Source organism: Giraffa tippelskirchi, chromosome 6, assembly GCF_054371585.1.
Source record: "Giraffa tippelskirchi isolate mGirTip1 chromosome 6, T2T-mGirTip1v1.2.pri, whole genome shotgun sequence".
NCBI classification, from domain to species: domain Eukaryota; kingdom Metazoa; phylum Chordata; class Mammalia; order Artiodactyla; family Giraffidae; genus Giraffa; species Giraffa tippelskirchi.
In genome coordinates, this window is record NC_137280.1 from 124808396 (window position 1) to 124825025 (window position 16630).

General features: G+C 51.0%; 3 protein-coding genes across 8 annotated transcripts; 1 reads left to right on the forward strand and 2 right to left on the reverse strand.

Moving 5' to 3' along the window:
- The first annotated feature begins 1058 nt into the window (after window positions 1-1058).
- On the forward strand, window positions 1059-4790 carry EIF4EBP3 (eukaryotic translation initiation factor 4E binding protein 3). Of its 3 annotated transcripts, XR_014056926.1 has the most exons (5): window positions 1091-1272; window positions 2319-2492; window positions 2655-2754; window positions 3413-3506; window positions 4536-4790. XR_014056926.1 is itself a non-coding variant. In XM_081501051.1 (3 exons), exons 1-3 carry the CDS (start codon window positions 1170-1172, stop codon window positions 2681-2683), a joined length of 306 nt encoding a protein of 101 aa, XP_081357177.1. In that variant the 5' UTR covers window positions 1059-1169; the 3' UTR covers window positions 2684-2998. The 3 variants fall into 3 exon arrangements, 1 of the variants encoding a protein (XP_081357177.1); XR_014056925.1 differs by lacking the exon at window positions 3413-3506; XM_081501051.1 differs by lacking the exons at window positions 3413-3506; window positions 4536-4790 and having other exon boundaries at window positions 1059-1272; window positions 2655-2998.
- On the reverse strand, window positions 3925-9404 carry SRA1 (steroid receptor RNA activator 1). The gene is made up of 5 exons (XM_081501046.1): window positions 9376-9404; window positions 9123-9248; window positions 5080-5288; window positions 4503-4611; window positions 3925-4345 (listed from the first exon to the last, which is right to left on the reverse strand). The coding sequence occupies exons 1-5, from the start codon at window positions 9398-9400 to the stop codon at window positions 4134-4136; spliced, it is 681 nt and encodes a 226-aa protein (XP_081357172.1). The 5' UTR covers window positions 9401-9404; the 3' UTR covers window positions 3925-4133.
- Window positions 9405-10176: 772 nt separating this feature from the next.
- APBB3 (amyloid beta precursor protein binding family B member 3) lies at window positions 10177-16464 on the reverse strand. 4 transcript variants are annotated; one of them, XM_081501038.1, is made up of 13 exons: window positions 16105-16464; window positions 15635-15798; window positions 15479-15555; window positions 14625-14685; window positions 14270-14416; window positions 14020-14147; window positions 13761-13766; window positions 13488-13602; window positions 13264-13348; window positions 12942-13025; window positions 12563-12678; window positions 12234-12425; window positions 10177-10727 (listed from the first exon to the last, which is right to left on the reverse strand). In XM_081501038.1, the coding sequence occupies exons 1-13, from the start codon at window positions 16151-16153 to the stop codon at window positions 10491-10493; spliced, it is 1461 nt and encodes a 486-aa protein (XP_081357164.1). In that variant the 5' UTR covers window positions 16154-16464; the 3' UTR covers window positions 10177-10490. The 4 variants fall into 4 exon arrangements, with proteins under 4 accessions (XP_081357164.1, XP_081357163.1, XP_081357162.1 ...); XM_081501037.1 differs by lacking the exon at window positions 13761-13766; XM_081501036.1 differs by lacking the exon at window positions 13761-13766 and having other exon boundaries at window positions 13488-13623.
- Window positions 16465-16630: the final 166 nt, after the last annotated feature.

A 16630-nucleotide genomic window follows, 5' to 3' on the forward strand; every position in this document is an offset into this window, starting at 1 on the left:
TGTACTCGACTTAGTACTTACTCTCTCACCATCTCTCTCTTGCTTCCTTTCATATCACCGTGCCTACATCAAAAAATCTCTTCAAAGGCCACTCTTGGGCCAATGGTTAAGACCCCACACTTCAGTGCTTCCACTGCAGGGAGCTTGGATACCATCCGTGATTGAGGAACTAAGATCCTACATGCTCGGAGACTGGGCAAAAAAAAAAAAAGCCAGATCTGTCTTGCCAGAGGGCTAAAAAACCAAGCCCTCCTCTCCAGCCCCCAGCCCTTATTTAGTTTTCTGAGGTTGTGAGGTTAGCTAGGAAAGATTAAAGGCAGGAGGAGAAGGGGATGACAGAGGATGAGATGGTTGGATGGCATCACCGACTCAATGGACGTAAGTTTGAGTAGGCTCCAAGAGTTGGTGATGGACAGGGAAGCCTGGTGTGCTGCAGTCCATGGGATTGCAAAGAGTCGGATACGACTGAGAGATTGAAGTGAACTGAGGTTAGCTGTGGCAGAGATCAAAGAACAGGCCTATTGTATCTTCCAACCTTTATTCATCCTTTAATCAGTCCACTTATTCCACAACTAATTGTGCACCAGGCCATCAAGGCACTTTAACCCTGTACTGAAACTGATTAATGGGGGGCATAATAGCTGTGCTTAGGGGCACACACTTGAATCAGACACACTCAAGTATGAATCCCAGCTCCCGCTCCTAATACAAGATCCGTGACTTCCAACCATAACTTAACCTCACTGGGCTTTGGTGTCCTCACTTGTAACTGTAACTAATAGTGTCTTACTATCCAACTGTTGAGAGGAATGGATGAATCCAAGCAAAAAACGTGTGCCATACCTCACGCGTTCCCAGCACCCGCTGGAAACAGTAAATAGTAAATGACTGAATGGCTGCAGCGCTCATAGGCAAAAGCAGACTGGCCTATTTGGGGCCAAAAGGAACTGGAGGCCGCTGTGAGTCCCGGGGTTCTCTCCAACTTTCGCTGAGTTTGGGGCTTGCTACCGCGAGGGTAGGGCGGAATCTTCGGGTTGAGTGACGGCTGGCCCGCCCCCGGCGTGACGTCGTCCCGGTGTTGTGGCTGCGGCCGCACGTGGTAGACAGAGTCTGCCAGAGACTCTGCGCTCTCAGCACTAGCCGCTGCCTTCCTGCTCTTTCCTTTCGCTATGTCCTCATCCACCAGCTGCCCGATTCCTGGGGGCAGGGAAGGGCTGCCCAACTGCTACAGCACCACGCCGGGGGGCACGCTATACGCCACTACCCCCGGAGGTCAGAGGGCTGGGCCAGGGTCGACAGGCAGCAGGCAGCCTGCGTGTGCTTGTCGCGGGATGTGGGAGGGGAGGTGCGGGCCTGGAGTTGTCTGCAGGCCCCTTTGCAGGTTCTAGCTTTTAGCGGGGTGGGTGCTTGGAACCTAAGCTCGGTTCCCTAAAACCTCGAAGTGATGCAACATGGCCTTGTGCCTATTTTCTGGGTGACTCTGGGCAGAAATCATCACTATGGCCTGGGTTCTGGGCTCCTTGTTCACCTACCCCTGCCAGTATTGCCGCCTGGGAGCAAGAGCAGGAGCTTTGGCCCCTTGGCTGTGTGGCCTCAGCAGGAAGCAACTAGGTTTTGCAAAGCTGCAAGTGGTGGGGATCAGGGGCTGGAGGTGGGGGCAGTCGAGGGCAGGGGCTTTAGGCCGCTGCGCTGGCTGGCTTGCCTAGTGGACGATTGGTGGAGCAGCCTGGAATCATACCTACTCAGGGGTTCCTGCCACGCAGGCAAAGGGGAGGAGTGAGAAGAGGGTAAGGCCTTGTGAAGACATGGCAGGGGCCAAGTCCTCTGGGCGAGCTGAGCCTGACAGGACTTGGGGGGAGGGGTCAGGATGAGAAGAGCCTGTCCCTGGGTTTCACAGGAGGAGCACTGCCCCTCCCTGTCCGAGCCCAGGTGGCAGCACTAGCCTTCACATCTGTTCTTTGGCTTCCTCATCCAACTGAGGCTGAAGGGCTAGGCCCTACCTTTTGAACCAAATAGGTGAAGTTTGGAGCCAGCAGAGGACCGGAACCTCCAGAAGTTCTTGAGCGCCCCTAAACCAAAAGCCCAACCAGCTGGGGTGCCCCACTTGCTCTATGGTGCTCAGACACATCTTGGTTAGGCCCAGAAGCCTTCAAGTGCTGTGAGGGCTAGTCAGCTGAGATCCTGACTGGGCTGCAGAGCAGTAGCCCTTAAGAAAAAGGAAGATGTGACCCCTTGGCCCCTAAAAGACCCATGCCTGGGGTCCCAAACAGCTTTGTACCCAAGCTCCTGCCTCTTACCTAGTCCCTACCCCTTGACAGGCACCAGGATCATCTACGACCGAAAGTTCCTGCTGGAGTGCAAGAACTCGCCCACTGCCCGGACGCCTCCCTGCTGCCTTCCTCAGATTCCCGGGGTCACGGCTCCTCCAACAGCCCCACCCCCCAAGCTAGAGGAGCTGACAGAGCAGAAGGAGACAGAAGAAGAGATACCCGGTAAGGAAAGCAGGCCCTAAAATTTTAATATGGCTTTGAACCCAAAAACCTCAATTATGTAGATTGGGGGCAGGGGTCAGTTCTGAGGGGGCTGTCTAAACCAACACTGAGGCTGTAGACTGCCAGCCCAGCAACCAGTCCTCCTGCCCTTTCTCTCCCCAGATGATGCACAGTTTGAAATGGACATCTAATCCAGTGCAGATGACCATGTGTGGAATGAGAGGAATCTGTGATGCTGCTGCCGCTACCTCCTTTCTCTGGGGTATCCAAAGGCCTGCTGGCCTCATCTAATCCGGAAGGGGGTGATATGTTGGTTCTGGGCCTCCGTGTTGGGTCTGAGGCAGCTAGACCAGGGATAGGAGTGGGCAACTTGCCAAGCCCTTAGCTCTACTTTCTCTCTGGTCTGTAGGCACTCCTCCCAACCCCTGGCACTTGGCTCCAGCTGAGGCTGGGCCAGGGGAATGGAGAATGTCACTTGCTGACTGCTTAGTAAACATTCAAAGAAATGCCTTGGCTCCAGTGTTCTCCTCAATGTTGATCTTCCCAGCTCAGCCATAATGTAAGGGCCCCAGCAAACCTAGTTAGGATCAGAGGTCCCAGGTCCCTTCCTAGCTCCCTCTGGGCCCACTTTCAGCAGCAATTAGACCCCGAGGCAGGCTTTGGGGACAGGCCATAGGAGCTGCCAAACCATAAACAGCAATAGCCTGACCCCTGCCAAGAGCAGTACCAGCCTTTCCAGGAAGCACCCTTCCCGGAATCAGCCTCTCTAGCAGTCCCTCCCTAGTTGTTTCAAAGCAGGAAACAAGAGGCACTGCTCCAGCCTACAGCCTTCTTTGGTCTCACCCCTGCCTTTTCTGCCTCCCACCTGTAAGTACCAACCTTATTCCAACACTGAAAACCTGTACTCTCCCTTCTCACAGCATGATGTGAATCTCCTGGCCCCTTCCACCTGGTTCTGTTGTCCTCAAAGTGTTAGAAGACCTTAGGGCCCAAACCGAGGCAGCAGCTTATTTGGTGAGTCAGATAAAGAGTCATAATCCTGCTCCCCCTCCCCTGCCCCCATGGGGAAAAATCATGTTCCCATATTGCAGCAATCTGGTCTTTTTCCCCTTCAATTTATACAGCTATGTTATAATCTCTGTAGCACTTACATACGTCAAGGGTGATGCAATGCAAATAAGCAGTCTCCTCCTCTTGAGAGAAAAAATCTCCCCATGCTATTTGAGCCTCTGTTTCCATGTTGAAACAAAGTCATCCAAACATAGATGACTCAGTCCAGAAAGGGATGTATGTTTCCATGTAATTTGGGGGAGAGTGGCAGGTGATAATGTACTAATGCTTAGCAAGGCCATTCATGATGAATAGAGGAAAACAAGGAGCAGAGCACTCACGGACACCAGAGGGAACATAGGAAGGGCTCATCTCTCCTACCTAGGGCCCACTATATTGAGATGTTTTTATTGAAACGCATATGGTATGGTAACAAGCAACGTCGTTGTGGTCCATCCCCCAGAGATGGGTCAGGCCAGAGTTCCCCATGGGCAGACCGTCTCCCCAGTGGTAAAAAGGAGTCAAGTTAGAGAAACCTCCCATGCCAAGGCACAGGCGATGGTGTGAGATGAGTCTGGGGAACCCACAGGATCACAGGTTGTGCTGGACACCTGGTACAGTTTGGTTCTGCTCAGCTGTGGCTATGGATTTCTCTTCATTGGCCTCCTCCTCTGAAAACAGACTCCTCTTTACCGCAATTAATCTTTTAACTCCCACCATCCACTGACTGACCTCAGTCACATGGTCAACCATGAGTGAGCGGTGGATGTCATCTGCTGCATCCCACTGGTGGCTTGAAAGCTCTGAGGAGAGAGAGGGGCTGAGCAAGCAACCTGGAGCCAAAGATATAGCTGCCACTCCTCCCCCTTCCCCCAATCAGTCAAAATCTCAGCACCTAGTCCAACTCGGACAACCATGGCAGGATGAGGGGTTAGGCTATACCAAGGGACCCTGCCACACCTTGCACCAGCAGAGCCATCCTCTTCTTTACAGGCGTTGACAGCTTCCCTCCAGCCCACTGTTCCTGCAGCAGAGCCAGGCGTCGGCTGATGTCATCACATACCTGCTTCTGAGAGACAGAAGCGCCCTCCAAGTCAGTGCTGCCAGCCCTGCAGGGGCAGGGTAGGCAGTACATGCTCTGTCTGGCCCAGGAACTTTACACTCAGTTCTGAGTTATGGTTATTTATGCAAACATTAGAGGCCCCACTAAGAATCTGATGAAATCTATGGATCTCTTTTCAAGGAAAATGTGTGTATGGCTAGAATTTTTAAATTTCTGGAGTTTTTCAGATGGTTAAAAATTAATTCTATAGTGCTGCTTTGTAATAAGGAAAGTGAAAGTGTCAGTCGCTCAGTTGTGTCTGACTCTTTGCAACCCCATGGACTGTAGCCCACCAGGCTCCTCTGTCCATGGGATTCTAAGGGCCAAAGAGGTGAACACCACTCTACTTTCCTTTAAGACTGCTCATAGGGACAGAGGGTCTACCTTTGGGAGCCAAACCTGCATATGGCTGTTGATGGGACCTTTCCCACTTACCTTTATGTGGCCACGGCAGTCCTCCAATGCCTGTTCCAAAGGTCTCAGTACATCTTCCAGCAGAGTCTCAGACTCAACGACTGGGGAATCCATGGGCTCCATTCTGGAGGGAGGACAGCTCCCCACAAATGGGGGGGGTCTGGAAGACTTACTTGAAGGAGGTGGAGGCCCCATTGGGGGGAGCCCAGGAGATGTCTCTGAGGTGGGGACTGAAAAGATAAAGCAGAATCAAGCAAACATGGCTTAAATGGGTACAAATAAATAAAAATGGATGCTGTGGTAAATCAGAATAGTAGTAGAGGACCCTACCTAGACTGAGTGTTCAACGAAGGCCTTCTAAGGTGATATCAAAGTTTACCCTAACTCAACACTATGTGACATTTGGCAAGTTACCTTTCACCTCTGAGCTTGGGTTCCTCTTCTATAAAATGGGGATATTACAGTAGCAGCACTTATTTCACTAGGTTACAATGATGATTAAGTGTAAGAATATAGGTACAGCTGCTCAAGTGTGATAGCAAAAAGTGCTCAGATAGTTAAGAACTTGGATGAGATAGATGCGGTCATAAAGAGTTGAAGGAACCAGGTACTAGGGTAGAGGTAAGGGCAGTCCTCAAGAGAAGGGAAAAGTCCTGACTTGTTCAAGGAACAGAAAAAAGGCCTGTGTGGCTTAACATTGAGAAATTATGAGCTTTCACTGGAAAGGTAAGCAGGGGTCCAGACCCTGCAGGACTTTGGAGGAGTTTGGTCTTGAGCTGTCTGTGCTTAGTCGCTCAGTTGTGTCCAACTCTTTGCGAGCTCCTTTGTCCATGGGGATTCTCCAGGCAAGAATATTGGAGTGGGTTGCCATGCCCTTCTCCAGGAGATCTTCCCAACCCAGGGATCAAACTGAGGTCTCCCACACTGCAGGTGGATTCTTTACCGACTGAGCCACTGGGAAGCCCAAGAATACTGGAGTGGGTAGCCTATCCCTTCTCCAGGGGATCTTCCTGACCCAGGAATCGAACTGGAGTCTCCTGCATTGCAGGCGGATTCTTTACCAACTGAGCTACCAGGGAAGCCCGGTTTTGAGCTATTACTCCATTAATGGTAACGGGAAACCATCGCCAGGTTTATAAAAGCAGGGGGTGATGTCACTAAACTTGTATTTTATGGCATTCACTCTGTACGGTCTGTGAAAAGTTGATGAGAATAGGTAAAGAAGGGCAGGGACACCAGTTGGGAGGTTAACAACAACCCAGGAAAGAGAATGCTGGCATGGACTAAAATGCGAGTAGACAAGGGGAAATGGGGTGGTCTGATTTATTTAGGAGGAGACAGAACAAATCTTGATGGAACGGGGGTGAAAGAAGCCAAGATTGACTCTTGGCTTCTGACTTTAATGACACGATGGCAGAATCACTGTGAAAAATGAGAATACTGAAGAAGTCAAAAATTACTTTCAGGTATTAATATGCACATGGATGATAATTGATCTAATTGGTCTGTTAATTTGACCTCACCTCCAGTGACCACTCTCCTTCTGCCTCTCATCATCTACCTTGTTCTCAACAACAGTGCCCACCCCTCCTAACCCTCTAGCTCAGTTACTCAGATTTTCAAGGTGCATTAAAATCAGTCCCTTTAAATTCATATAGCTACAGGGACGTCCCTGGTGGTCTCCCTGGTTGAGAATCTGCCTTCAAATGCAGGGAACATGGGTTTAAATTCATAGCTACAGATTTTAAAAAACATCTAACACTGCCTGGAAATCCTATACTTTGTCTTGTTTTTCTCCTCTTCAGAACAATTATTTTCACATCTTATCACCTATAAACTTTTCTACCTTCTCCCTTTATTTTCCTTTCCTCGATGTCTACTTCTGACCCTGCCTCATATTTCACCAAGAAAATAAAGGTCATTAAACAGGAACCCTCATCTTCTCACCACCAGTTCTGCCTACCCACTGTACCTGGAGCTGCTCTCCTCTAACAGATGAAAGGCTCCCGCTCCTCTCAGAGGCCCTCTCTCCAGCTGGACTCTACCCACCTCTCTTGCCTTCTCTGGGCTTTCCTCCTGCAGTCAGCCCTTTTCCCCTGTGTCATCAGTTCTCCCTCTACTAAACCATCCCATCAGCATACAGAACCCTCCCTTACCTCACATTCCATCCTCAGGTACTGCCCTATTTCTCATCACTCCTGAATGCTTCTGTTAGGATCACTAGTGATTGCTACGTTTGTCAAATCAAGTGGTCCCTTTTCTCCATCTTACCTCTCAGCAGCATTCATCAGGGTTGAATCAAGATATTACTCTCTCCCAGAGTAATTCTACTTTTCTTACTTCATTGGCTGTTTCTCAGCCTCCTTTGCTAATTCTCTGTTCAACCTTGAAATGCTAGGGAACCCTAGGGTTCTGTCTTGAATCCTGTCTTTACTTTTTGTACTCAAGTTCATGACATCAAATACTATTCATATGATAATGACACATTTCTGTAATTCAGGCCCAGAGCTCTCCCCAAAGTAGCAGCCCAAATTCAACATGGCCAAGACAGAAAGCTTGCTTTTCTTCTCCCCTGCCAGAACCCAGTTATCCCATATCAATGAACACCGTCCAGCTCCTCAAGTGAAAAAAAATGTAAGTTACACAGCCTCTTTCACCTTACCTACTGTATCTACTCATTCCTACCGACTTTCTCCATAACATACCGATATCCATCCAATTACTACTACCTCTAGTATTCCCACCCCTGGCCAAATTATCATTATATTTTACCTATGTTATAGTTTTTCTTTTTACTTCTTCCCTAAAATCTGTTTTCCACAAAGCAAAACACAGTGATCAAAGATGTAAGTCAATCAGTGTTTCTCAGTCTGGGGAGATTTTGCCTGCAAACATCTGGGGACACTTTTGATTGTCACAATTGTGGGTGGGTGCTACTGGTATCCAGCAAGTAGAAGCCAGGGATGCTGCAGACATCTTACAATGTACCTACATGTACAAGACAATCCCCCACAAAAAATGATCTGGCCCAAAAAGCCAGTAGTGATAAGGTTAAGAAACTTACTTATATAACTCTGCAGTGTTATAGGTGTGGATAATAGAGGGGTGAAAAGAGCTGAATCTGAGCCCCCTATTCAGGGTCACATCAGTCGTCACTCAATCATGTCCCACTCTTTGCAACCCCATGAACTGTAGCCCACCAGGATCCTCTGTCCATGGAATTTTCCAGGCAAGAATACTGGAGTGGGTTGCTATTTCCTACTCCAGAGGCTCCTCCTGACCCAGAAATTGAACTTGTGTTTCCTCAATTTCCTGCACTGGCAGGCGGATTCTTTACCTGGGAAGCCCTTTCAGTGCCACAGATCATCTTCAACTCTATCCCTAGCCCACTATGCTCTAGCCATCAGATATTCCTTTAGTCTAAATTTGCCAAACTTATCTCAATACTCTTGCACCTGATCTTTGCGTGACTGCCTTTTTGATCGTTCAGGATTCAGCTTAAATGTCAGCCCCTCAGATACCTTAGTTACCCAATCACTGTCACATCACCCGGTTTTATTTCTCTGCAGAGTCCTTACCACCATTTCATCTTTCTCCAAAGTTATACTGTGGACGCCAAGAAAACAAAACTTTTTGCCTTGTTCACTGCTGTCTAGTTTGCCTTCAAACACAGCAGGTGCTCTGTAGATGATACTGATGAATGACACGTTAAGTCTGAGATGCTTATCATGTAGTCCAGTGACGAGGTAGAAAATACAAACGGGTGTACCACCATGGGGTTCCAAGAAAAGATCCAAGTTTGGAACAATTTGAAAATAATTTGGGAACAAAAACTATATTAAAAACCGTAAGTCTGGATGAGGTCACCTAGGACGAAAGCACAGATTCTTTGGAGACAAACCTGGGCAACAGATGAGCTCAGAAAAAGGCCTGAACCGAGCCCCTTTGTGGGACTCCAACCTCTCTCCCTAAGTCCTCAGAAGAGAAAAATAGGCTCACGGGGCAAGCTTATCCACGGCACAGCCCATTCTCGGGGGGTCTCGGCACACAGGGCCCTCACGCACCTCTGGGGGATCCATCCTGGGGAGCGGCGACCCTCTTGGTGAGCGGCGAGCGCTTGGGTCCGCTAGTCTGGGTCTGCAGCCCATAGGAGAATTGCGGCGGATCGTTCCAGCCGCGCTCCGTGTTGCCTACGAAAGTGAGAAGACGTGTGAAGAGAGCCCGGCGGGGCGACAGAGGGTCCGCATCCCACACGGTAACCGCCCCCAGCCTAGGCCGGGGGAGGACCCAGCTCCCCAGCCCACCCGCCGCGCTCACCCGGCTTCACATACAGCTCCGCCATCTCCACTTCCGCACGGCCAGCGGGGCATCACGTCATTTCCGGGGCGGCCGCACCCAGCCGGCTGGGACACGCCCCCGACAGGCAAGTTTCCTGGAGCCCTCCAGGTTGGACAATTCAGGAACGCTGAAAACCGCCGTCGAGACCCTGCTCCAACTCCGTCTATTCCAGCTAGTTAACACTCGAGAGTGCTGACTATATGGTACGAAATGGGGCTGTTTTCCAGGAGGTACTGCTCTAGGAGCTTAAGTCCCCTGTAGGTTCCCTCTCCAAATCACAGTTGCTCTCAGGAGCAAGTTTACACCACCAGAAGTTCCTGCCCCCTATATGCCCTACTGTGATCTAGCCAAGTGGACTACCAGAACTTCTGTCTACTTCCCTGAACGTTTACACTCTCTTGGTTGGAATATATTTATCTGGAAGCCTAATACACCTTGAAGTGTCTCAGACCAGTACTTCTGAGGTGTCTCACCTGAGCTCCCACAACCCTCTGACATTTCCCAGTTGTACTGCATGTTATTTTCAGTCCTTGACTTTCGTTTATTTGACAGTCTGAGAAGGTGGAGCCCCTATTTGATTACACCTCCAATGAAGACCTTAATGTCTAGCACAGAGAAGTCCTTTAGAAATATACTTGTTAAATGAAGGCAGATTTCCAACTCTCCCATCCCCTTATGTGACTAGCAGCTGCCACCAACACCAAGGACGGATATAGACACTCATCTCATACAGGCTGTTAACTCCCAACCCTGTCCCAGGCCCAATATACTTACATCCAGTGAGGTCACTGAGGAATTTTTATTTGTACTGATTTTGCTATAAAGTGTTGCTGAGGTAGAGCCAACTGTCCAGGGTTGGACAGGGGCAAGGAACACAGGGACCCAGGGAAAGGAGAGCCTGCAGCCTAGGCTGTGGTACAGGGCCTCTCAATCACCCACACAAACAATGAATTGGGCAATAGAGAGTGAGCAAGTGTCAGTGGGGCACGCAGAGAAGGCTCCAAAAGGTGAGAGGCTACAGGCCCCTGGGGAAAGAAGGGGTACAGAATTGGGCGTGGACCCAGAGCCTCCTTCCCCAGTCCTCCCCAATTAACTTAGGGCATGTGGAGCAGAGAGGGTTTCAGCCGGAAGGCATCAAGAAAAGAGAAGACACCCCGCTTTCGAGGGGCTGCCCCCGCACCCCCAACCCCTCCTTTGAGCAGGGGAAGTGGCAGGGGACCTCCTGGGGAGTCCACAGAGTTGGTCCGCTTGAGCCGCAGGCGGGCGCGGGCCTGGGCACCCCAGGCCTTGCCTCGAGCTGCGGAGGCCACAAGACACTTCTGGTACTGAACCTAGGGAGAAGAGGAATGTGAGGACCCAGCTCCTTCCGGCCCCTGGACTCCCTGAAAGCTTCCCCAGGACAAAGCGTCAGGAGGAAAGAAGCGGGTAACCTGCCACGTCTGGAGCCCCTACAACATTCACAGGTAACTCAATAACAAAAAGTCTAAAACCTGGCATTTACTGAGCATTTAAGGAAAGCTTGACGCTGTGTTAAGTTCTTTGTATACTCTACTTGATCCAGTTATTAATCAGGTGTTAATAATCACCATTTTGCAAATGAGAAAGGGCGATTCAACGAAAATACATGATTTACCCAAGGAAACAGTCAGAAATTGATGGAATTCAAAACTAGTTCTGACTGTAGGGCCTGTGTTCTTAACCATACCTACCACTATGCTGGCTTTCTCTCTCTCTCCTTACAGGGGACTGGCCCCTGGCAAAGTGGAGTCCCTCATCAAGGGGACATTCTACAACCCAGTCCCAGTGCAAAACTGCCCTGCTCTTCTCTCTCCTGAATTCAACAGGGTTTTACAAGGTCTTCTTACTTCTCTGGTGTCTTCCAAATCTTACACCCATACTGTAGTTTAAGTCATCTTCCAATCTACAAACTTGACTTCACTGTCTTGCTCAAAACCTTTCAACGGCTCAACGTGCCTCAGGATGAAACAAACTCATCACCCTACCCTGTAAGTTCTTCTGTGACCTGGATTCTGCCACTCTTTCTGCCCCTGTCTCTCATTCCATCCACCCTTCCCCCACCTGCCCTCCGTGCACTCCAGATAAACTACATTCTTTCACTGACATCCCTCTCACCTTCACCACTGGGGTTCCCTGTACTTGACAGCACATCTTTGAAACCACTCCCCTTCACCTGGATAACTTCCCTCTCTGGACCTTCAACTCTCAGTTTTCTATCACCTCTTTCGGAGAGCCTCCGTGAACCTCTGAAGGAGCCAAAGCCTCCATCATCCTGTGATGTACAACTTCCTTCTCATCTATCTCTGCTCTAACCTAACTGTTCTGTGAAGGAAAAGGCCATGCCTTCCACACCACTGAATTCCCAGGGTCAAGTATGGTTGAGTTCTGGCAACTACTCATATTTCAGTGAGTAAGTGAATTGAACTGAGTGCAAATGTCCCACATTCATATGCCCAGATACCAGAAAACATCTAAATAAGAGAAAACAGGAAAGAGAATGTTCACCCTATAAGGCACAGCCCTTACACAATTTCAGCTGAATGCTGAAATGTACACATATGGACCCAAGTGTCAGAGCTTCTGATATTTAAAGAAAAACAGGAATAGCTATTATTATGTGAAATGTCCTGGCCTTTAAATATTGACAATTAAAACCTACTAAAAACAGTGTGAGGGTAAAATAAAATACTCCTGAACCACAGTCAGCCCTGACATGGCTGGTCTGTAATCTCTGGAGAGGCTGCTAATCCTGAACCCCAGTGAACAGAATAGAGCAGCTGCAGGGCAATCCCGTCCACCCATTTCCACCCCTAACTCACCATGCAAGCCGCCTGCACAGCTTCAGAGAGTCCCCCTGCATGGGGCTGGCACCAGAAGGCTGCACACTGGAAGCTCTGATGGCCCAGGTCGGCAATGAGACCAAAGGTGTGTGGGTCACGACCAACACCAATAAAGGTCACGAGGCGCACAGGACACTGCCACAGTGGCTCCTCCTCTGCACCAGCCTCTGCCTGCCCAAATCAAGCCTAGTCACTGAAGGGTCAGATACCAGCTGGACTCCTTGAGCACTTCCAAAAGCAAGCAATAACCCCTTAGCATTCCTGCCCCCCCTCCACAGCTCCCAACTTCACCCTTTTCTGGCTGGTACCTGAATGGGATGTGCAGTCATAACAGAGTCAGACACACTGAGCATGGCAGGGACCCAGGTATCCTGGTCTCCACGGGTGGTAAGCGTACCAATGGCCTCGTTCAGCACGTCCATGCCTAGGGGGGAAATGCCCACCTCAGTGTCTCCCAGGTGTAAAGAAGGATCTGCAAGGAGTGTCTAAGCCCCTCTCACTGACTTAGGATTCAGAGAGATGGGAACAGAATAGCTGGGGCCAGGCTTCAAATCCTCAGTAGAGAAAGGCAATACATCCCAAGCTACAGAAGGCCATGGGAGCACTGAGAAATGGTGGTAGATCCTTCCTTTTCCACCTTCCACTTCCCTTACACAGCCCAAGCCCTCCAGCCCACTCAGTTCTCACCCATGGCTTTGGTGACTGGCAGGGTCCCCATGTACAGTGCCTCGTACTTCTGAGCAGCCTGGCTCACGGCATCCAGTAGCTCCACTGAAATATATACACCAAGTTGGTCTGGGTACTCTCTCAATGACCCCTTTCTCCACCCTTCTAAGGGAACTGGAGCAAGCAGGAAAAAGGCCATGGATGTTCCTCCAATTTAGGGTTTGGGATCCCTGGGAAAAGAATACCTCAGAAGTCCTCTATCTGCAGAGAAGTACTAAATATTCCCTTCCCCATCTTTCACCAAAGTAGCCTGCTTTTGCATTGTAGCCCTGCCCCCCCATACCTTGTCGAGGCAGGTCTTCAGGGGTGATGGGGTCTAGTGAGCAGCAAGGGGAATCACCACTGACCTCCACTCGCTCCGACAAGATCTGAAACACAGTGCAGCTAGCATGCGGTGAAGGGAGGGGGAAGTGAGGTAAGGGAGCCAATACCACCCTAACCCAACCACCTTAGCAGCTTCAGACCCAACTCCATACCCACATTCCCTGCCCCACTCCTGGCCCTTACCTGGGCACAAAGCCCATGTAGGGCACTGGCAATGGCCTTGGCAGGGACGTCACAGCGAAACACATGGCACTTGAGCATACAGCTGTCTTTGTCACCCGCCACAAAAGCGAAGTCCCTGGCAGGGTCAGAGATGGGGGTAGGGCAGGACTGGAGACGGGGCTGGGGTAGGGGTGGGGGCCCTGCAGTGCCCACAGGAGGCTGGAAGTCAGAGTTAACGCAGGGATGGAACAGGGAGATCAGGGCTGGAGCTCAAGGCACTTGGCTGTCACTCACCTGTCACTGTTCCAGAAGCATGTGGGAGCACAGGAGACAATCAGCCCAGCCTCTCAGACTCTCCCCCGTCTGTCCCTGCTGAGCTGGAGCCCACCCTCCCCAACCAGGGCTGGATCAGGCAGGGGAGGCAGAGCTTGGGTCCATGTCAGAGGACCTGTGTCCAGGGGTTCAATACAGGGAATGAGCATCAGTGGGGATCACAGCCTGCAAGGGGGAAGGAGAAGCAACTCTCACTTCCAATGATGCAGGGGGTCCTCACCGGCCCTTGGAGCTGCCCACACCCCATACACGGATGTGCACCAGAGGCTGGCAGTGGATCAGACTGTGGTCCAGGGGATTCACCAGGCTCATGGCATCCTTCTTCAGGATCATCAGCATGTTCTGGCCCTGCCAAGGAGAGGTCAGCCCAGAGCTGAGAAGAAGGTGGTTGCCATGGGGAACAGGCAGTTCAGGGACAGCCACCTCTGCTGGATGCTAGGTAGAATACCTTGAAGGGTCAGCCAGCTTACCTCACCCCAGGCACCATCTGGGGGCTGGCTCCGGCTACGGGTCTGGGCCAGCTGCTGGATGCAGTTATTGACAGCGATACTGCTCTTCCCTGGTACCAGGTCCTCTTCAGGTACTTCCACCCAGCCCAGAGAGCGGACTGCAAAGCACTGACAGGTTTAAGGAAAGGACAGAAGGACCCTGAGTAAGGGAAGTAGGATGAAATAGGATGGGCGGTGTCACAGGCTCCACATATATAAACCCTCTGGAGACCTCCCTTCACCCTTTATCACCTCTGCTCAGCCCAATCTCACCCCTGACCTTTCCCTGGGGACCCTCCCCAAAGTCCTGGGCTGGCCCTCAGGCTTAAGTCACTACCTTAGCCCCTGGCTCCATTCTCTGGATGTAGGATTCTTCACCATACCAGGACAGAGAGTTACTGGAATAGAGCAGAGCTCGTAAAAGGACCACAATTCCTACAGAAGGCACAATGATGAGAACCAGACTACTTGACGGGCACAAGATAAGAAGCAGATAAGAAGGGATAAGAAGCAGAATATAGAGTCCCAAATGAAAAATCAGAGGGAGACAGGGCCCAGGACATATTCAATAAGCATAATATAGAGCATGGCTTAGAAATGGAGGAAAAATTCAACACACAGGACCTAGAATAAAATTTACAAACATGCAGCAGGGTACAAAATGTGGACCAGTGCCCCAAATCAGGACAAGAAGACCCTTGAACACAGGATAGGAACCTCCATGGACAGAAGGTAGGGTAGTCAGCAAGATGTAGAACATGACAGGTCAGGACCCATAATACATAAAACAACCATACAGCAAAAAACAGAGCTTGGATCAAGGAACAAAACACTGGGAGAATCAAGAATATGGGACAGAACGAAGAACATAGCGTGTATGTGTGTGTGCTCAGTGGCTCAGTAGTTTCTGACTCTTTGCAACCCCACGGACTGTAGCCCACCAGGCTCCTCTGTCCATGGGATTTCCTAGGCAAGAATACTGGAGCAGGTTGCTATTTCCTCCTCCAGGGGATCTTCCCGAACCAGGGATCAAACCCATGGCTCTTCCATCTCCTGCACTGGCAAGTGGATTCTTTACCACTGTGCCACCCCAAAACTTGGGCTGGAAAACAGACTCTAACAGGTCCAGCTGCATCTTTGAGGGCTATGGAACCCCAAGCTTTTCATTTCTGCCTGGCCTATCCCCCTTACCTCTGGTCCAGCGAGCTCTCCAGGCTGGAGAAGGATCTCCCTTTGGGGGGCCGAAGTCCCCAGATTCCCTCTGTCTTCTGTAGAGAGGGGGCTAGGTCAGTGTGGCAGGCTTAGGTCCACACATGAGCTCAGGCCCTCTCCTCACACTCCACCTACCTTGCCTGGGTCCTCTGCATCTCCTGACTCCCAGGTTGGACGCTGCCACTGAGTGCTACCGCTGGGTACATGCCAATAATAAGTACCTGCAGCATCGCGGATCTTCCTCCAGCCAGGGGGCAGGCCTGGCTCCCCCTCCAGACTCTGGTCCCCCCACAAGTCATCTACAGGAACATAGGATTGGAGAGGGAGGGCTTATTTGTGGACTCAGAATTACACTGTCATAACCCTTCCTCCGACCCAAAAGGGACAATATTTGCGCTGAAGGTCCAGTCTAAAGGTCCAGGCCTCCAACCTTGGATATTGCATTGCAAAGATCTGGGTTCATTTGTCCTCTGGTCCTCATCCCAAGACATATGTACGCAAGTAACTTAAAGACAGGCTCCCTGTCTTTGAGCCTAAGGTAGCCTTTCGCGCTCCCTCGTCCTCCCTCAGCTCCCGACCCTCCCATCTGGATCCTCTGTGCACACCATCGCAGTTGACCAGAATGATGGCCAGCATGTAATCCTTGCCCAGCATAGCCCTGGTCGCGTTCCCGCCGGCCTTCGCCGGCCCTCACTCAGCCCAGCACGCCTCTGGAGCTGCTATGCCTACAAGTCCAGGCTCTCTGCGCTGGAATCCGCCAGGCCAACGGGCGCCGCACAAACACGGGGAGGAGCAGAGGCCGGATCCTAGGGGCGGGAAAGGACCCGTCAAGGTAGCGCCTCCAGTCTAGAGGTGGCGCGTCTAAACAAGACGTCCGGATCTCCCAGTGGCTGCGCGTCCGCGTCCGAGAGTCTAGGGGAGGCTCAAGAACCGCGGCGCACACGCTGACGTCACCGCTCAACTGTGAGCTTATCAAGCGGCGGAAGATCCTCCAGGAGAATAGGCGCAGAACGTACACGCGAACAAGTGAGATCATCGCGTTCAGGTCGTCTGCGCACGCGCACACGTAGCCTGGCCCGGCTGGAGTGCTGCTCATGAGAGAGGTCACGAGGGAGCATCTGCGAAAAGGGG